The sequence below is a fragment of the Mytilus trossulus genome, chromosome 4, assembly GCF_036588685.1.
Source record: "Mytilus trossulus isolate FHL-02 chromosome 4, PNRI_Mtr1.1.1.hap1, whole genome shotgun sequence".
NCBI lineage: Eukaryota > Metazoa > Mollusca > Bivalvia > Mytilida > Mytilidae > Mytilus > Mytilus trossulus.
This window is the reverse complement of record NC_086376.1, coordinates 93,004,431-93,026,636: the sequence shown is the minus strand read 5'-3', so window position 1 is coordinate 93,026,636 and position 22,206 is coordinate 93,004,431. Positions and strand designations below refer to the sequence as shown.

The 22,206-nt window shown below is 30.3% G+C and overlaps 1 protein-coding gene across 8 annotated transcripts in view; it reads right to left on the bottom strand.

The window, feature by feature from the left end:
• Positions 1-3,910: 3,910 nt before the first annotated feature.
• The window catches only part of LOC134716333 (high affinity cAMP-specific and IBMX-insensitive 3',5'-cyclic phosphodiesterase 8B-like), a 121,570-nt gene continuing 103,274 nt past the window's right edge, over positions 3,911-22,206 (bottom strand). For 4 of the 8 annotated variants that reach the window (XM_063579258.1, XM_063579261.1, XM_063579259.1 and 1 more), the window contains 11 exons: positions 20,734-20,803; positions 19,984-20,010; positions 19,022-19,048; positions 17,175-17,313; positions 16,469-16,667; positions 14,965-15,095; positions 14,131-14,217; positions 13,168-13,306; positions 11,723-11,896; positions 10,583-10,712; positions 3,911-8,957 (listed from right to left, as the gene is read on the bottom strand). In XM_063579258.1, coding sequence (XP_063435328.1) covers positions 8,824-8,957; positions 10,583-10,712; positions 11,723-11,896; positions 13,168-13,306; positions 14,131-14,217; positions 14,965-15,095; positions 16,469-16,667; positions 17,175-17,313; positions 19,022-19,048; positions 19,984-20,010; positions 20,734-20,803 — 1,257 coding nt within the window. In that variant the 3' untranslated portion in view covers positions 3,911-8,823. The remainder of the gene's footprint in view (positions 8,958-10,582; positions 10,713-11,722; positions 11,897-13,167; positions 13,307-14,130; positions 14,218-14,964; positions 15,096-16,468; positions 16,668-17,174; positions 17,314-19,021; positions 19,049-19,983; positions 20,011-20,733; positions 20,804-22,206) is intronic. The other 4 variants (XM_063579254.1, XM_063579253.1, XM_063579257.1 and 1 more) reach the window with 4 other exon arrangements.

Below are 22,206 nucleotides of genomic sequence, written 5' to 3'. Positions count from 1 at the left end.
TCTAAATATGTCTATCTAAGATAAAGACTCCTTGAATTGCCATATTTAGGTGTGAGGATCTCTATATTTGGCACTTATAGAACAAGTCACATCCTAAAACAGATAGGTTATCACTGGTTTGTTTGGAAGGATCCACGATTATTTATCTTTGGCTGAACAAGCATATGTGTATAGCTTAATTCCTTATCTAAATATTAACAACAAACTTAAAACAAGGATATAAAGATAAAGAAACTATTAAATTAAGATAATGAACCAAACTAAGATTACAGGGTGTTTACTTGTAATTTGATTTGATTTTTTGTGTTTTAACGCCACTTTTAAAGACCATTTACACTATTTCGTGGCGACCAGTTATTGTTGGTGGAGAAAACAGTAGTGCCCAGAGAAAACCACTGACCTATGATAGGAAAAATGACAATTCTAGTCATTTAAGATTGGAGTTAAGTGCACCCACACGAGCGGGGGTTCAAACTCACAACCTCAGTGTTGACTGGCTAGTGATTACTGAAGTGACTACTCGGACCACTCGGCCACCAAGGCCCCTGTTTTCTTGTGATCAAAAGATGTAGCATGTACAGAACATATTTCACACTCATGCAGACCTTACAATAATTCCATACACCAAATGTAGATCACACTCATGTAGACCTTACAATCATTCCATACACCAAATGTATTTCACACTCATGTAGACCTTACAATCATTCCAAACACCATATGAAATTCACACTCATGTAGACCTTACAATCATTCCATACACCAAATATAGTTCACACTCATGTAGACGTTACAATCATTACATACAACAAATGTAGTTCACTCATGTAGACCTTACAATCATTCCATACACCAAATATAGTTCACACTCATGCAGACCTTACAATCATTCCGCACACCAAATGTAGTTCACACTCATGGAGACCTTACAATCATTCCATACACCAAATACAGTTCACACTCATGTAGACCTTACAATCATTCCATACACCAAATATAGTTCACACTCATGTAGACCTCACAATCATTCCATACACCAAATGTAGTTCACACTCATGTAGACCTTACAATCATTCCATACACCAAATGTAGTTCACACTCATGTAGACCTTACAATCATTCCATACACCAAATATAGTTCACACTCATGTAGACCTTACAATCATTCCATACACCATATGAAATTCACACTCATGTAGACCTTACAATCATTCCATACACCAAATGTAGTTCACACTCATGAAGACCTTTCAATTATTCCATACATCAAATGTAGTTCACACTCATGTAGACCTTACAATCATTCCATACATCAAATGTAGTTCACACTCATGTAGACCTTTCAATTATTCCATACATCAAATGTAGTTCACACTCATGTAGACATTACAATCATTTCATACACCAAATGTAGTTCACACTCATGTACATCTTACAATCATTACATACACCAAATGTAGTTCACTCATGTAGACCTTACAATCATTCCATACATCAAATGTAGTTCACACTTATGTAGACCTTACAATCATTCCATACACCAAATGTAGTTCACACTCATGTATACCTTACAATCATCCCATACACCAAATGTAGTTCACACTCATGTAGACCTTACAATCATCCCATATACCAAATGTAGTTCACACACATGTAGACCTTACAATCATTCCATACACCAAATATAGTTCACACTCATGTAGACCTTACAATAATTCCATACACCAAATATATAGTTCACACTCATGTAGACGTTACAATCATTCCATACACCAAATGAAGTTCACACTCATGTAGACCTTACAATCATTCCATACACCAAATATAGTTCACACTCATGTAGACCTTACAATCATTCCATACACCAAATATAGTTCACACTCATGTAGACCTTACAATCATTCCATACACCAAATGTAGTTCACACTCATGTATACCTTACAATCATCCCATACACCAAATGTAGTTCACACTCATGTAGACCTTACAATCATCCCATATACCAAATGTAGTTCACACACATGTAGACCTTACAATCATTCCATACACCAAATATAGTTCACACTCATGTAGACCTTACAATAATTCCATACACCAAATATATAGTTCACACTCATGTAGACGTTACAATCATTCCATACACCAAATGTAGTTCACACTCATGTAGACCTTACAATCATTCCATACACCAAATATAGTTCACACTCATGTAGACCTTACAATCATTCCATACACCAAATATAGTTCACACTCATGTAGACCTTACAATCATTCCATACACCATATGAAGTTCACACTTATGGAGACTTTACAATCATTACATACACCAAATGTAGTTCACTCATGTAGACCTTACAATCATTCCATACACCAAATATAGTTCACACTCATGTAGACCTTACAATCATCCCATACACCAAATGTAGTTCACACTCATGTAGACCTTACAATCATTCCATACACCAAATGTAGTTCACACTCATGTAGACCTTACAATCATTCCATACACCAAATATAGTTCACACTCATGTAGACCTTACAATCATTCCATACACCATATGAAATTCACATTCATGTAGACCTTACAATCATTCCATACACCAAATGTAGTTCACACTCATGTAGACCTTTCAATTATTCCATACATCAAATGTAGTTCACACTCATGTAGACCTTACAATCATTCCATACACCAAATGTAGTTCACACTCATGTAGACCTTTCAATTATTCCATACATCAAATGTAGTTCACACTCAAGTAGACCTTACAATCATTCCATACACCAAATATAGTTCACACTCATGTAGGCCTTTCAATCATTCCATATACCAAATGTAGTTCACACTCATGTAGACCTTACAATAATTTCACACTCATGTAGACCTTACAATCATTTCACATTCCATTCCATTCACCAAATGTAGTTGACCTATTGCTTACAGTATCTGAAAAACTAACAACGCCACAATTTTTTTTATTGATCAACGAACCATGAAAACAAGGACAGACATGTACACCCTAACATTTTTATTTTAAAAATCCATTATTAAAATTCAATTGTATAGACCTGTAAGTTTTTGAGATGTTGATCCAAGCCTAATAAATGTTTTTACATATTTTTCTTTTGTTTGAAATTTGCAAGAGTTAAAAGATTGAAGAGTAATTTAACAATCATTCCATACAACAAAAATAATTGACCTAGTGTTTTCAGTCTTTCAAAAATAGACCAAACCATAAAAACTAAACCTTTTATTTGCTATTATAGGCTTTTAACTAGCTGTCAGAAAAGTGTATTTTTGTTGTGGTGATGTACAAGTACCTGCCATGTCCACTGTGTTTTCGTTAATTCCATTTGCTTTGTATGAGTGTATTGACTGATTTTTGTAGTGTGTTCTAATGTTGTTCTGTCAAGCCACTGTCACAGGTTAGGATTGGGAGGGTGTGGTGCCAACTTACTAGTAAATACCCACCACATTCTGTATGTACCTATCTCAAGTCAGAAGCCTGTAATTCAGTGGTAGTTGTTTTTTGCTGTATATCAGATTTGTTTTGTTTTAATGTTAAATATGAAAGGTTTGCATCAAACTGTCTCAATAAAGTTAGTTTCACAAAGATTCTTTGAGGTTTGTAAAGGACAGAAATATGGACTAGCTGAATACTATAGACCATCCAGTGATCGATAGATCTGCCTTAATTACTTTTCTTGTTTTCTCATCTTTTCACATCTTAGGAATTGGAAATTATTTAAAACAGTTAAAGATATTAGCAATCTTTAAGTGAAATCATTGAAAATAATACCCCATCTTACATTTTTTATAAAAACATATTACCAGTAATACACGTATTCACTGGTGGTATATGAATGTGTATGTGTTATTCTGTATCTGACAAAAAATACTAACACCAAATGAGCATGTTTCTAACATTTTATTAAAAGTTTGTAGACTTTTGAATGGATTAATACACAATAAACCATTCATAATAAACATAACAACTTATTTCATCACAACTAGGCAAAAAAAAACTATCCTGTAATTTTAACTATACATTGAAAAAAATGTAGGGATCCTACTACATGATCCATAGAAAATTTAATGCAGCAATACCTCAAAAAGATGATAACAACATTACACATTCTCAAGAAACCATAAAAAAACAGCTAAAATTTGCCTAGGTCAAAAGTCACAGCGAAACTAACTTTAGCTTTAATGATGAAACTATAAATTCAATGAAATTTAAATGAATTCATGCTGTTAAATATCACTCTTAGAAACATAACAAACAAAATAATTAATCACTTTTTTTGTATGGTTAAATATCATTAAACTCTTACATTTTCAAGATTTGATCCAAAAGTTTGTGGACAAGTTTACATGCATCATACTAAAATTTGAGAATATATTTTTTTTCCAAGAGTTTTATCATGATTTTATTAATATATTTTTTTTTCAATGGCTAGAAAAACTTTTCAGTACATAAAGGAAGGTTAATGTTTGAATGAACATAAGATTTTTTTCCCTAAGTTTGTTCCATCTGAAGATACATTTATAAAATATATAAAACATAAAAAAAACCTGCAGACTGCTACACAATGTAATCACTAAACAATAATGTTTATTCTTACATTTAATATGAGAATGCTAAAACCTGCAATATTTAATGATAATATCAAAGGTTACATAATGCTTGTAAAATCTTTTTAAAGATATCCACAAACTTTGGATCAAAATTCTTAATCTGACAAAGAAGTCAACTTGTGATCACAGCGAAAAATAAATAAAATTAAATTTTTCTTTATAAATAATTTTATATTAATTTTAGACATGATGCCATTTTTTTTTTTATTATTTCACTATCACAGAACAATCTATTCAACAAAATTAATAAACAATAACAAAATCAAGCCATGGAGTTATTTCCCTTTCCCTTTTATTACGGTAAATATTACCTCCCCTTATGCCATTGTCAAAAGGGATGTAGAATCAACCAAGAGGTAGATATAACGGTTCTGAAACATAATTTAAAAAGGCATAACTGGGCACAAAATATAGTTTTACCAAAGTTTGCCAAAACTGGTTCATGTTTCACTGACATGTAAATCAGTAATGTTGTCCAATTAATAGGGCTAAAAATACCTGGAGTGGACCAGTGAGCTAGAAAAAACATTAACAGGAAGTGGTATAACTTGTGAAACTTCTCATAAATTATATTTAACAGTTGAGGGTTATCTATTTAAACAACTTAAAAATTTTAAAATGAAATAAAGCAACAAGAAAATGAACCACCTAAATAAATTATACTTTCTGCCCAGAGTCAGCCAAGCAAAGGAAAAAAATCATTATAAGCTGATAAGTTATGATACTCATTCAAACTGAAAGTAGACTTTTTAAAACAAATCTTGAAGTGTAAATATCCTCATACATTTTATTTTCTTACAGCTTAAAGTATGATTTTTTCTAAGTAACAATATTAGTTATCACAATACTTCATGTATTTCAGATTGTTTAGCTGCTTGAAAACATTAAACTTTCATGTTTTAAAAATTTGTTACAAAATACTTAACAAACATCTGGTATGTACTGCCATTCTTTACTAATTTGTATGCAAGTGTAACCCCTCCTTGAAAGGGACTTGTATGGGGTTTTTATCTTACAGTTTTCATAATTGTATAATCCTTACACAACATGACCAAAACGGAAAATAAAATGGTAGTCAAATCACAGCACCAAATGAATTAGTACTATTAACCAAAAACAGTCAATGAATTAATGAAAAATGACTCAGTAAAAACATAGTGTATTAGGCTGCAATATTCTAATCTAATTAAAAATTCTTTACTGTAAAAAGGCATGAATGAACATTGGAGCACTGGTAAAAATTAGACGAACAACTGGATGGATGAATAGCAGCAGATTCAGTATATTGAGCCAGTCATTCAAAGAACATTAAAAATTAGGCTAAATATATACTAATATATGTATAATATATATATAAATCTTATATATAAATAGTACATTCTCTAAGACAAATATATTACAATATAATATTCAATAGAATGTACATCACCGTTATACAGTCAACAGATACCTATAAATTATTTACCGGTGTTAGCTAATTAGATACATGTAAAAAATGGTTGTCTATGACGGGACCGGGTAGGGTGGGAAAAGATATTCTTTTCAATATTGATGCTTGGGTAAACCGTCAAATTTGTTTCCGACATGATTGTGAAACACCACAAATGTTGAATAATAGAAATAAACACGGTTGCAAAAAATGATATTGTTTACTTATCTTACAGTAACAACCAATATGGAAATAATTATATATGAATTTTCTACATCAAGACTCAATCCATGAAACATAACAAGATCTAATGTTATACATTGTAAAAATTTATGCAAAAATATCAAACCTGGACATGAAAATATGTAATAAATGAATTTAATAGGTACACTTGCCCCAATTTTTTTAGGTAACAAATATTTATTGGGGCCACAGTTACATGTTGAAAATTTCAATCATTTTCATACAATATTTTTCAAAAACTAAAATGTGTATGTTGTATACCCTGTATCCATGGTAATACTGTAGGTACCCAAAGACGTACACTGTATATCACATAATATCTAGACTAGAGATCAGAGCCCTGGAACCATGGCAAAGGCTATTATAGTTAGAATTTTTTATCACTTACAGTGAAACTATAAAAGTTGAGACAGTACTTTTGTTCATGGGTTATACATTTTATGGATTTTAATGCAAATCAAAATCTAAGAATGTGCAACAAAATAAATATCTTCTCACTTGTAACTTTGTTGGGACCTGAAACCAAACAAATACCTCCAAACTATAATGATAATTCCACCAATAACTAAAAATCTATACCCAGGAATAAAAGTACTGCCACATCTTATTTTCAAAAGATGTTGAATTTTTGTAGAAACTTCTTTTCTATTTTACTTTTAACTGATGTTGATAAGAGGACCAAACATTCAATATGACAGCTATTTACAATTTGCTTGAAATGTTAACTAGACAGAAAAAGATATGATGCAATGAAATGTTTACTATAGGTAATGATATTTCTCCAATGTAATACTGATATTAACGCTATGTCTTAGTTAAACAACAATAACTGTTCTTCTAGGGAGAATTCCTTGTACAATATGACATGCTTACATTCAAATGTAAACAACGAATGTCTAAAAGATCTTCTATGAAATACTGCACAACCATACTATCATGGTTTTCAAACAGAATATTTGAAAAAAAACTTTTTCCTTTGTGTGTGTAAAATTTATAAAATAATAATGAAATTTTACAAATAGGAACTGCTAACAGAGAATACATGACTCCAAAAACTTTTCTGTCAAATGCAATTTAAAATTTAAATTCTCCGTACCTTAAGTTACTTCAATGGTTTATTGTAACATGTGAGGTAGTGTAATACTGACTTGATATAACAGTATCATGTTGGCATAATCAGCAGTTTTTTCAAGACTCCACGGATAAATTATAATTCACCAGAAAAATGTACTTCTCAAAATAATTGTTAATTTAATCCTTGTTGTATCAGGTAAATGAGAATCTATGAATCAAACAAAAGGTTGATACATCTGTCTTACCTTAAAAGAAATACTGCTAAAGCTATTACTGGACCCATTACATTATTTCTGTAAAAGGGACGAAAAGTTTTAAAATAGTTATTGTGATATTCTTTTTTGGACATTTTAAAATGCTTCATTTGTTTTATCTCTCTGTGAACAAATGACCCATAATTCTTAAAGCTAAACAAGATAAATCAGACATTGCTTTCCATCTCTTTTTTACATTTCTGTATTTTATACCAGTGAATATAGTCTGTAACTTTTCTTTTGAAAACAAATTTGTTTTCATGTTAAAATTTGAGAGAGCATCCCAAATTATCAAATCTTATAAATAAGGTTGAGAAAAATATTCATTTTGGCATATCCTACCTATTTTTTTGGCATTTGAGAGAAAGGAGTTAAAGAAGAAATAATATCACAATTCAAGACATTTGGTGTGAGTTTATATGCAGTATTATAATAGTAAAATGTTTGCCATATTATTTTGGTTTATATGGATAAAGGATTACTCTTTGGAATATGAGCTACATCACAATATGAAACTTACAAGCATTAGAAAAATCACAAAAAATAAATAAAAAACTATTCATACATTAACACACATGACATTTTTAAGTAAATGCTGAAAATAGTCAAGCTTGACTGGTTCCCCTTTATTGTTCACACAAACTCATTGTAGCAGATACCTTCATACAAGTCAATACTGGTCCCCATTTACAACACTCTTGGAGGGAATGAAAACCATTTCTTGTTATGACAAGGAAATCTAGCCTTTATTTACACAAATGGGTACCAGACGTAACAGACAACAGGGAATCAGTCTGTAATAAGCACTGCCTGATGCTTGGAATTCCCCTTACATAATATATGTTCACATATCTACAGTAAATGCTTTGGCTTTCCACCAAATTACGTAGTGTAACACATAGTGAATTTCTCCCTCAAGACTAAATCTTCTATTTCTGGGAACGTAATCAGCTATCTGGATTTAAATTTCTCCTTATATACACACAATTAAAGATCTGTATAAACTCAGTATTTTATTGCTGATTTTTTCGATGACTTAAGTATCTTTCTTCCTTTCATTTCAGGAATCCTATCTGGAGAAATGTTCACCACAACTCTCTCTCTCTCTCTCTTCCTCTGTATGATATCAATGAACTGTGAATGAGGTATTGATGGATGACATGAACTAGGCAGACTGTCGTCTGCTACGTGTCATCTTCTGTTGTGCCATTTGGTAAGTTTTCTTGTTCACTCTTTTCACTGCTTTCCTCATCCCTTTCCTTCCAGTATTGATAGTTTGTTTGGAGATGTGAAATTAACTCTGGTATGTCACAGTAATCTGGAAATACACATTTAAAATTGTTGATAACTCACATATTCTACTATTAGAGATAGATAAAGAACCATAACTCTTCTCAGTTAGGTATCACAGAAAAATATATAATGTAATATATTGTCTTCACCATTATTACTGAAACAACAGCTAGCTGCTCATAAAATTAAAACTGAACTTATAAATAGCAGGGAAAATAGGAATTAAGTACACTTGTTTGCAATAATAAGTCTGACCTATAAAAAGTTTAGAAATTAGCTGAAAATTACTTTAATTTTTATAAGTTACATTTTCAACAGTTGATAAATGTTTATTGATCAAGTAATGTAACAGCCAAATGACCTTGATATCAATTAGTCAATGTAACAGCCAAATGACCTTGATATCAATTAGTCAATGTAACAGCCAAATGACCTTATTATCTATTAGTCAATACAAGATACATTATATAAAAGGATTTAATTGCTCAATACAAGATACATTATATGAAAGGATTAAATTGCTCAATACAAGATACATTATATGAAAGGATTTAATTGCTCAATACAAGATACATTATATGAAAGGATTTAATTGCTCAATACAAGATACATTATATGAAAGGATTTAATTGATCAATACAAGATACATTATATGAAAGGATTTAATTGATCAATACAAGATACATTATATGCTCAATACAAGATACATTATATGAAAGGATTTAATTGCTCAATACCAGATACATTATATGAAAGGATCATTGCGAAACCTATCATAGTTTTCCACAGATTCACCTGCAAGTTACCTATCCATTTAAACTTTTGTAAGTTCTATTGTCCCATCTAACAAATACAACAGGTTTTGTTCTCTGTATAGTTTATTCAATGGGACCTTTAAATTTCTTTCAAGAGAAATCTATCACTCACTGATTAATTTACCTGAACAAAAAATTGAACTGTCAATGATGGAAATACATGTACAAATAAGTAATTATAAAACTGCATGTGATGTTGTATTTATTCAATCAATAACACATTTTCAATTTGTTTGATATAAACACTGATTTAAAAAATTAAAAGTTGATTTCTGATCAAATTTCAACATTTTACCTATTAAAATTTGCTTGTTTTAGTCTGTTCGCAAATAAAAACTTAAAATGATAATATTTAAATAAAGGTCTTCATAAATGTACTCTTTATAACTGAAGAACCATGAAAAACATGCACATTCTTTGAAACATAAATGCATGCAGTACTTAAAAAAAATATCAGAAATAAACTTTATAATTAAATCAGTGCTTATGTTGAACAGATTGAATATATATTACTGATATAGAATAAATACTGTATCACTTGCAGTTTATGTGCATGTATACATGTATTTCAATCAACAAAGAAGATATTTTTTTGGTCAGGCAAATTAATCAATGAGTGATAGATTTCTCCTAGAAGAAATTTAAATGTCCAAGTGAATAAACTACACAGAGAACAATAGCTATTGTATTGATTCAATGGGACAGGTAAACTTGCAAAAGTTTAAATACCTTGGTAAAGAGCAGACACTCTGTGGAAAACTTTCATTTGCTTCGCTATAATTGCTCATTTTTTTGTGACGTGTACATTTTAAGTGAATAATAATTGTAACCTTACCATCAAAACTTTCAAACATTTCGTTGATGAAAACATCAATAAAACTAAGCTGGGACTTTGGTATTCGTATAGATTTTCTATCAAAAACAGGCATAACCACCGGTAATCCTCTCGCTTTTTCCTCATCAGTCTGAAAAATAGTATAATAGTTTTGGTGTCTTTCAGTTTTTCTATGCAAAGTTTAAATTTTTCTACATAACATTTAAAGTGCCAGTGTAAGAATCAGGCAATTTAGAAAAAATTATAAAACATGGCTGAAAAAAACACCAACCTAACCACCCTTCTTTTTTAAGGTTTTAACCCTCATCCTGAGTAAGAAATGATAAATCTTTCCTTTCTGTTTGTCTGGTAATTTGAGAAATATATAGATACTATGGTTAGAAATAGCAAATTACAGAGTTATTTCCTCTTAATTGTTAATTTCTAGCGCATTTAAACCAAATCATATCTTGAATTACTGGAGCAAGGAAAGGAAAAAATGTTATATTCATGCATCATTATATATTCTGAACTTAAATTAATGTAGAGTTGAGCGTGTTTTTGTTTGTCATGTTTTCACTACTGCCCAATTCTTATGCAGATTGGCACTTAAAAATGTTTGGTAAATTAAGAAAAAATATAAGTTGAATAAACAGGTGCATTTCATGAAACAACAAGATAAAGTCACATGACAATTCCAAAGCTTTTTGCAATAGTTAAAAGACTGCAACATTTGACAGCAAGAATACTTCCATTAAACATAAAACTGTGCTAAAATTGCCGGCGTCTGGAATAGGTGACAGATGAACATAGATAGATCTGTCAACCAAAATTCATTCTTGCAATGACAACTGATTTTTATAGTTTGTTCTTATGTTATACTGTTTTGCAGTTGTCCCAAGTTAGAGGGAGGGTTTGGTGCCAGCAAACATGGTTAACTGCCACATTCTTTATGTGCCTGTCCCTAATTAGGAGTCTGTATTTCAGTGGTTGTTGTTGTTTCATGTCTGCCATATATGTTTTTTTCTTAAATTGTTTTGTTATAAATTAGGCCATTAGTTTTATCAATTGATTTGTTTCATATTGTTCGTGTCGGGGCCTTTTAAAACCAACCATACAGTATTAATTTTCTCATTGTTAAAGGCTATTGTTCAAACAAACCTGTAGAAAATATTCTTCAGCGATTCTTTTCCCCCATTCTTTACAAACATCTAATGGACGGCACGGGTTAGCTACATCAGCACACTTGATTAAAATACGTTTAATGAAAGTCTTGTTTTCAGGGGCAGATAACTGGTTCAGCATCATGGTACTATCTGGGGAACCATTTCCACTCTAAAAATATAACATTTAAATGTGTACAGAGATTATCTTTCTAACAATCATTGTATTATCTGGGGAACCATTTCCACTCTAAAAATATAACATTCAGATGTTTATTGAGGTTATCTTTCTTACAAGCAAGTTAAAGATCCAATAAAAAAAATTATTTATAAATTAAAAATAGTCAAATTTTACCATATTTATGATTTTAATATATAATATAAAAAAAAATGTATTTTTTATACTCCAATAAAGTGCGATTTTTTTTATATTTTTTATATAAATGATTTATTTCTTTATATGTCTATTTTTGACATGTAGCAGAAACTTAACATATGTTTATCATTTTATTAAATCATATTAAGATTACAGATTGCAGTTAACATATAATATAGTGTTCTAATTTGATCTGGTACAGTTGTACTTGATTTCTATTCTTCTATCATTGACGTTTGATGAAGTTTAAGTTGGTAGAAATGATTGTTTTCATGTCAAAGCAATAAACCCACATCACTATTGTGTTTTTTATGTATTTGCTGTTTGTCATCTACAATGTAAAAATATTGTTGCTGTAGTGATGTTGTCTACTGTGATCTATGTCATAACTGGGTCCTAATGTTTACTGTTTTATGTTATTCATCAAGAGGGAAGTTTCCTCTGCTCTTTTTTTTTTATGGCATTCTCTACAAATTCTTATGAATAAATTCAAGGGATTACATTTTTACAGCGTATACCAAACGTCATCCCACAAATGCAAACAAGTGATATCTCCTATAAGCCAACACACTTGTTTATGTTACTGTACATACCATTGATGATGTTTCATCCATTTTGAGACAACCTTTATTGATACTTACAATTGATGATGTTTCATCCATTTTGAGACAACCTTTATTGATACTTACAATTGATGATGTTTCATCCATTTTGAGACAACCTTCATTGATACATACCATTGATGATGTTTCATCCATTTTGAGACAACCTTTATTGATACTTACAATTGATGATGTTTCATCTATTTTGAGACCTTTATTGATACTTACAATTGATGATGTTTCATCCATTTTGAGACAACCTTTATTGATACTTACAATTGATGATGTATCATCCATTTTGAGACAACCTTTATTGATACATACCATTGATGATGTTTCATCCATTTTCAGACAACTTTTATTGATACATACCATTGATGTTTCATCCATTTTGAGACAACCTTTATTGATACTTACCATTGATGATGTTTCATCCATTTTGAGACAACCTTTATTGATACTTACCATTGATGATGTTTCATCCATTTTGAGACAACCTTTATTGATACTGTTGATGAATTTATTTAGATGTTGAAAATGTTGTTTCATTTCTGTAGCTAGGACCATATCAATAATATTCTGTCTCAAAATCTTGTAATCATCTCTGCAATGGAAAAAAAAATCAACTCATCCTTATAAGTTTAATTCCTAGAACACTTGTAAGCTTATTTAATTATGTCAGCTAGGCTTCAATGTTAAGCATTCTTAATTACATAATACAAAACCATAAACAAATGCTGTATGTTTACTAGCTTTATATTTTACTTAAATTTTGATTCAAATCTGATTTGATTCATATTTATTTAGATAAACAAGTACTGTCTTAGGTTGTTGGTTTTATGCATGAGAGCATTGGTGTTCCTTGACCAAGAAAGTTAGGGATACATTCTAATTAAAAACATACAGAATAAAAGGTAGTTTCGATTTTGATACTGACTATATCATGTGGAATATCTAAGGTAGATGAGCCCGTTAGGGCGAGTTAAGATATTCCACATGATATAGTCAGTATCAAAAACGAAAAAACCTATTATTCTGTTTATCGGTAATTATGACATCACACAATGTATTGCCTAATATTTTCAGTGATACAGCCAGTACATTGATACTCGAAAATATAAGGCAGTAAGATCAAAGGGAAAATAAACAAATTACCAATAAATGGGTATATCATAATCTAACTAATTATATATCCATTTATGTCATCTGAAGATAAATATTCTATGTCACTTGTGATTCATTTGTTGGATCAGTAGGATTATTTTTTTTCGAAGCAGCCATGTTTTTTTTCAGAGAGCCATGAACTTAATTGGAATCTACTTCCATTGAAACGTTTTTTTTTAATGGGTGCTTTTAATCTTTTTGTTTCCATTTTTTCATTTTTTGCCATGATTTGATATAAATACTTCTACAAAATAAAGTACTTACGTTTCTAAATTTTTGAAAATATTAACAGAATCATCCTTCCACGTTAACTGAAAGGCTAATGCTGAATGGTGGTTCTCTAAAACAGCCCTGTAACATAATTAACTTCTTACTTGTGGAATCATTTAGAAAGTCTAATCTCTGTTAAAGTATAAGTTTCAAAAATATCTTTGAAAAATCAGTACTTGAAAGCGCTGACAATTCAATTTTCCATGATTTATATTTCAAAGAGGCATAATTATTTTAAATGATTAATTGGCACTGGTTCTTTGTTACTTTTTTTCAATTGTACATGAAAATAGCTTATTCAGTCTGTACTTGAGGTAAAATATAGGTCCTGGATTTGCATGGTTTCTATCCCCAAGCTTCAACCATTACACAATTCAATCTTTTTTAAAGCTGTACACTAAAACATGTTGAAACCCTAAACTCCCTTGAAACATAAGAAGGCTTAAACCTGATAATTAATTAACATTAACAACTACTTGACCAATTAACTTTTTTTTTATCGCTTGTAAAACCATTTCCTTGCTCTTTTATATTTTGATGTTTTGCTATCTGTGGATTCATTAATATTTGTTGGATACCAATTTTCGTGGATTTCTTGGGTACAGGAGAACCACAAATTCAAATGTTCAATGAAATACAAACTTTGTAAAGGAATGAGTGTAGACTTTGCCAAAACCACGAATTTAAATATCCACAAATATGTAAGTTTTCCTCAAACCACAAAAAATGGTACCCACGAAAATAAATGAATCCACAGTATTGCAAAGAGAAATTTAGGATAATGATTGAAGCATATTATCCATGAAATAATTAGTATATAAATCTTACTGGTCATTATATAATATAGCTAATTCATTTTTCTCATTGACAAGGAAGGCATTGGTTCTGCCTGGATGGTCTAAGTCGTGGACTATTGCAGCTATTAAACAAGCCATCTCATCCATTTGGTCAAAAACAGCCTGAAAATATAACAGAAGTTTTTAAAAATTATTTTAGTTCTTTTTTTTGTAAATAACATCGTGAATATGAAACACATTATTTGACAAAAATGTAATATAAAAAATACTATCTCGCTACATTGATTCGACCTGTTGGTGACCTTCTGCTGTTGTTTTTTTATGGTAGGGTTGTTGTCTCTTTGACACATTCCCCATTTCTATTCTCAATTTTATTATTATCTTGTGTGCGTTTTATCCTTCCTATAGTTAGTAAAGTTTGAATACATTTCCTTAAAAGGATAACATAATCTACAATTTAGATGGAGGACTTCACATTTACTAGTATCAATATTAAATATAATGAATGGCTTTGAGACTAAAAGACAGTAGTCTAATTTACTTCATACTTCTGAGAAATCACTCCATACACATTTTTGCTTTTAATGACAACACATTAATTGGATACAACAGAATGTGATAATAAATCAGTTTAATGGAGTGTATTTGGAGTTTATTACTCATTTTATCAATATTTATTTGGAGTCAATAACACATTATATTACAATAAAGAGTGATTCTCATTCAATGTTGATTGACCGTCTGCCTATCAATGCTTGGACATCACTGAACATGGATACTACCATTAATCATCTTATATGAATATAAAAATAAGATCAAATAGCACTAGATTACATCTTATTAATTACTTTAAAAAAAATTAAACTGATCAGAAAATATAATTCCATTAAAGGGAATCCAATTCAGAAATGTATGCGGTGGTTATAGAGAAATCATTAAAAATACTATAAATGAAGACATAAAGTGCCATAACAAATCCTTTGATTTTCTAGGTATGATCAATTATGCCCTGTAGTTCACAACTCATATTCACTAGTCATTGAAACATAATTTTTTCCATCCCTGTCATCTATTTATAGTAATGGTAGCCATTTTGGTTTGTAATTAGCATTATAAAACATAACTTGGAAACTACAAATCCTAAAAATGATGGCTGTCAATTTGCATCCAGTATGCCCAACGTTTTCAATGGAGAAGTTGGGTCAAGTTTAAGATGCTATAAAAGGCTCAAAGAAATCAATAAAACCTCACAATACCCAGTTGTTAAATTAAATCTTGAAATTCATTTGATGAGCTACAGAACAATTCTTTTGGTTTTTAACATTGTAGATCATCAAACATCGAGGAAATATATGGACCATCTCAAGGAGAACAAAAATGGTTGCTATGGTGTTTATAACTGGACAGAAAGCAAGATGTATAAATAGTCCTGTCTTCAATTAATCCCTTATTAAGTCCCCCAGAAAAATCGATGTTTAATCTCAAAAAAAAAAAACAGGTCGAAAATATATTTGTTTTTAACGTAACACCAATACCTTATTTCTTTCTCTCTCTAGAAAAAATGCTGAAGCATGCATGACATCTGCAGCATGGGTAGAATTATGATATGTGTTAGTACTATGGTATCTGCCTTCAACTAGTTTTAACCAGTTTGCTACTACGCTTTCTTCAATTTGAAAGAAATCACAAATTCCAAATCTAGTTAATGTCTTTAATCCTAAATATAAAAGTGGTCTGAAATGGAAAAAAAAAAGTAGTTATGACATATGACTAAGTAATATACATATAACCATGTATTTTGGCATATTAGATGATTTTGTTTTGTTTTGATGGTTTGCTGTCAAATTGGTTATACGCCCCACACTGCAGTATGGTATACTTACTAAATTATCAGGTTTGATCTTTAGACAGAATTTTCATTGTTCTAATAAAACTCCTTTTGTGATTATTTTTAATTCTGAAGTATGTTATTGAGGTAGAATTTCTTCATGACAATTTTAGATCACCATATTCCAATTCTATGTAATCTTAATTCCTACGATTTTATGTCAAACCATGTTTTTATAGTAAAATAGCTCACATTTTCTTTGTATTTTTTTTCTTTCAATTTCTATAAAAATATAGCAATAGAGCGCATCTTTTTCTTTGTAGCTTTTAATTACTTTATAAATATAAGTAATAGAGTTAACATTTAATAAATATAAATATTTGTCATGTTTTTTTTATAGCAATAGAGCTGACCTTTTATTTGTAACTTTTTCTAATTCTATAACATTGAATTCCCAGGTGTAATCTTTATCCAGTATTTCCTGTATATGATCTGGAACCTGAGATAAGGATGAGGTTACTGGACTAGGAATGTGCAGATGAGAATGATGACCTGAAAAAAACCAAAGATTGTATGGTATTTAAAATTCACATTTCAAAAACCACGATTCTATGAAACAATACTCTATTACTGCTTGATACTTTCTAAATTTGTAAAAAAATTCCAAAGGCTTGTTTATCATTATTATTATTCGAAATTGTTTAACTCAAAGTGACAGCAGGTTTACACTGTTTAAGAAGTTTAATGCTTATGTTCTGTATGGGCAAGACACAGAAGAGATGCATACCTCCCAAGAAAAAAAAAACAAGTTTTATGCAATTTCAATTTATATGAAAGTATGCATTGGGTTCAAACTACATAACTTCAAAATCTATCATTCATTTATCCTCTAAATGTATGGAGCGCCATTGTAGCCAAAACCAGTATTTTGAGTGTAGATTGTCATATTGCCTCTAAATGTATGGAGTGCCATTGTAGCCAAAAACCAGTATTTGAGTTGAGATTGTCATATTGCCTCTAAATGTATGGAGCGCCATTGTAGCCAAAAACCAGTATTTGAGTAGAGATTGTCATATTGCCTCTAAATGTATGGAGCGCCATTGTAGCCAAAAACCAGTATTTGAGTTGAGATTGTCATATTGCCTCTAAATGTATGGAGCGCCATTGTAGCCAAAAACCAGTATTTGAGTTGAGATTGTCATATTGCCTCTAAATGTATGGAGCGCCATTGTAGCCAAAAACCAGTATTTGAGTTGAGATTGTCATATTGTCTCTAAATGTATGGAGCGCCATTGTAGCCAAAACCAGTATTTTGAGTAGAGATTGTCATATTGCCTCTAAATGTATGGAGCGCCATTGTAGCCAAAAACCAGTATTTGAGTTGAGATTGTCATATTGCAGTCCCTTCATAGTAAGTGTTAATCAAACTTATGGCAGTCACTGTATAAACTGTTTATTTTTTAAACATTTCTTACAATAAATTTAATATGTCACATCTATCATAGAAAAATATATTTTTGAAAGGAATTCTTCAGTAAAATATGTATGTGATATGACCAAGCAAAAACAATAATTCTGTTAAAGAAAAACAATAAGCTTAGAGTCAAACAAACTTGATAGTTTGGAATGAACAACATTCTCTTAAGCATGATTAGTATACAAATAAAGCTTAATGTATAAACACAATGATTTTAACACCAACATTTCAAAGACGCATCACTCAGTCAAAATATTTCCCAAGTTCTTTGAAATATTTGTTTCGGCACTATATCCTATTAAACCTTCTCTCTTGCTATACTTCAGATATTGAAAGCTATCTCTTTATTTTATGTCCATGCTTTGAAAAAAATATACCATGATGGAAAGAAGACTATCCCAATTCCTAAAAGTAACACTATGAGAGTCTCAACTAGAAGCAACATGTAAATGCATACAAGTCAGAAGTTTAGCAAGCAATAAACCAGGTTAAATCCACCATTTCCTACATATGGAAATGCATATACCAAGTCAGGTTTGAGGTTTTGATCTTGCCATTAGTTAAGGGACTTTCCGTTTTGGATTTTTCTTGGAGGTTGGTATTCAGTTATTTTATCATAACAGAAAAACTTATTGAAATATGGATTGGTTCATCATTTATTTGAGCTTCACCATCAAAATGCCAACTAGACAACTGCAATTACTGTCATGAAGGTCAAACAAAGCAAAACAAAGGTCAAGAGAGATAATTAATTCACAGCAGAGAAAGCAGCCAATAACTTACTGGATTGTCTCGAGGACAAAGCACGACCTAAAAATCAGGGTTTTTCATTCAACACTATTTTTTAATTTCATATAACAAAGAAAATGAATTGTCTAAGGCCAGGATTTTTTAATTTGTTGGTTTACGGATCCGCCGACCAGATTTTGCTGATTTCCAGAATAAAAATAAAATTGACTTTTCATGCTTTTTTATTCCCGCCGACCCTAACAATTGCATTATCCCTGAAAAATAATTTAAAAAAAAATTTTTATGGAATGAAATGCATTAATTTCTTACAAAATTGATAACACTTTCTGAAGTGAAAAAATAAGACTTCCAGTTTACGTTTCTAAAAATAGACAAATAAAAGATGACAAAATAGCATAACAAACATATTGTTAGAAAGGTGAAAATATTTATTTTGCATATTTTTCTGTTTTGAAAGATATTTTCTTTTCTGTTTTTCCCCCCGACTGACCGACCTGACTTTTAAATGGGGAAAATCTGTAAACCAACAAATTAAAAAACCCTGGCCTAAATGAAGAACAGAAATGATTTAGCTTCAAAATCTTAAAAACACTAAGAGTTATCTACCCTTGAACAATAATTAATTTTTCTGTTAGTACTATCCATTATTTATTGTTTGTTTCCTAAGATATTTTCAATAAAACTTATATGCATCAACAGAACTATTCTTAACATATTTATTATAATAATTCTGCATGAAAAGATAAACAAGCTTAAATGCTAATATTAAATTATTCATTTGTTTAAATTAACCTAAATTGAGTAAATGTATTGTAAGCTTCAATGTGATCTAGTGCACTGTATAGTACACTTAAAAAATTATGAGAAAAAAAATCAGGACAATTTATTTTTCAATAAGAGGTCAATATAAAAGAATTATTCAGTCAATTGACCAATATTTGTTTTAATATTTAACAATTAAATCACACAGCAATCTGAAGCAGCATTTTACTCACTGGGTCGTCTAGATTGTAGATCACTCCCTGTGAAAATATCAGTACTGTATAAGCTAAACTGAGTTATGTCAAATAAATCACAGTTTTTTATCCTGCTTTTTTAATGGAGGCGTGTATTTAATATTTTTTAAACAATACATTGTTGACAAAACCTATTGTCAAAAGGTTAAAAGAAAATTGAAATATCGAAACAAAAACACTACAGAACTGTTCTAGTGCATCAGAAATACATAGAGCACGGAATTATGTGTAAATCTATAATAAAATAAAATAATTTTAAAAACTTGAAATTTTATGAATGATCTTAGGGCATTGAGGTTATATCAAAACATGACGTCATACAAATGAAAACTCTCAAACAGAAGGTTTAGGCTTCAAATTCACATAATATCTCAAAAAAGGGTTTTTGTGGAAGACATTTTCATTTTTGATTTTTTATGCATTAATAAAATATTTATGGATTCCGCTTAGTAAATATGGCTGCTCTTTCCTTAGTTACCACATGTAAACTTTGATGACTAAAAGAGGCAAATGAAAATAAAATGCTTAAAGTTACAAATGTTTGGAGTAAGAATTATAAGGATTACACACAAATGTTCAAGAAGTTATTGATGTGTAAACTGGGTTGTTGTCTCACAAACGTTACATAAATGTCCTTCAAACTTTAATTCAGTTTGTGAGTTAATCGTTGATTACGACTTTGTAAGGGACACTTGGTCTGGTTTTAATATATAATAAATAATCTCTAACCTTGTTTTCCACTGCTGTTACTGTTTACATCTGATAAATAGCTTGGTGTTAATGACCTCTTGACATTCTGCTGAAAAATATACAAACAAAAAGGTTTATCAGTACATGTTCTTAATCTATAACTGATAATTGTAACTGAGCAAGTCCATGCAAAAAGGTACAATGAAACAAAATATTATAAAATTGTGATTTCAGAGCCTTTTATAGCTGACTATGTGGTGTGGACTTTGCTCATTGTTGATGGCTGTACTGTAACCTATAGATGTTAAATTATGTGTCATTTGGTTTCTTGTGGAAAGTTGTTTCATTGGCTTTCATACCACATCTTCTTTTTTTTTATAATTATTGGTAGCAGACTTGTATGTAAAATCTTAGTTTCCAAAAGATAGGATCTTCCACTACCAGTTAAGTTCTTAGTCAATGTTGCCAAAAACTACCTTTTTTGCCCTCTTAGCCCAGTTTTTATTTATAGAGTAGGTTTTGCATTTAAATTGTTAATATTAATATTTCATTTACTTTTTTTGTAATTTAATTTAAAACAAAAGTTGTAAATGGTGTTGGTATTGCTCATAAATCTACTGTAAGAAACATTCTTTGGCCTTTGCTACTAATAACAATAAAACAAGAGTAACTGTAACCTGTACAATAAAACATCATGTATCATTTTCACACCTATCAGGCATGTTACATATATTAATTCCTTGTTCCATATTAATATACTGTACAGTGTAAAATACAACATTTAATCTATAACATTATATTGTCCTAAATTGTTTGCAAATCTATACATGTGAAGAAAACACATTAAGGTTTATATAATAAATTTGAATTTCGATTCAGAGGAACACGAAAAGACATTTACATCATCTTGTAGACAAATTTGATACGATATTTTCATTGCTCCTTTCAAATGTGGAACCATCTTGGTAACAGAAGTGATCATAAAAAAGTCCAATGAAAGGAAGAAAATCAATATAGTTTCTACCTTTGAAATTGATATATAGATGTTACGTCAGGATTTAATGAGACATTTACCCTTTAGCCGAACACAGTGCAGATGTATTAAGATTGTTATAATTGTTTATTACTTCAGATCAACAATATGATGCAAAATATCTTGAACTTTTAGAACCTAAAAAAAACTGTCAGCCAAAAATTAAACATGTTTAAAAACCTGGCTAAAATTACACTGGATTTTGTTCAGATGATCAGAATTATCATGACAGTTACAATAACTCTTACTTTTATTTAATAATTGCGTAATGACATACAAGCCCCCATCCCGAATGACTGAAAGATTTTTGTAAAGATCTATATCTTAATGAGACAGAGTTACCCAACTTTACTAATAACGATTGGTCTCACTGTTACTTTGAGATGAAAAACAGAAATAAAATTGAGTTTCTTTGTTTTTGTGTGTTTTTAGCAGTGCTGTTGTCTTCTCTATGGTCGGGTTGTTGTTGCTTTGACACA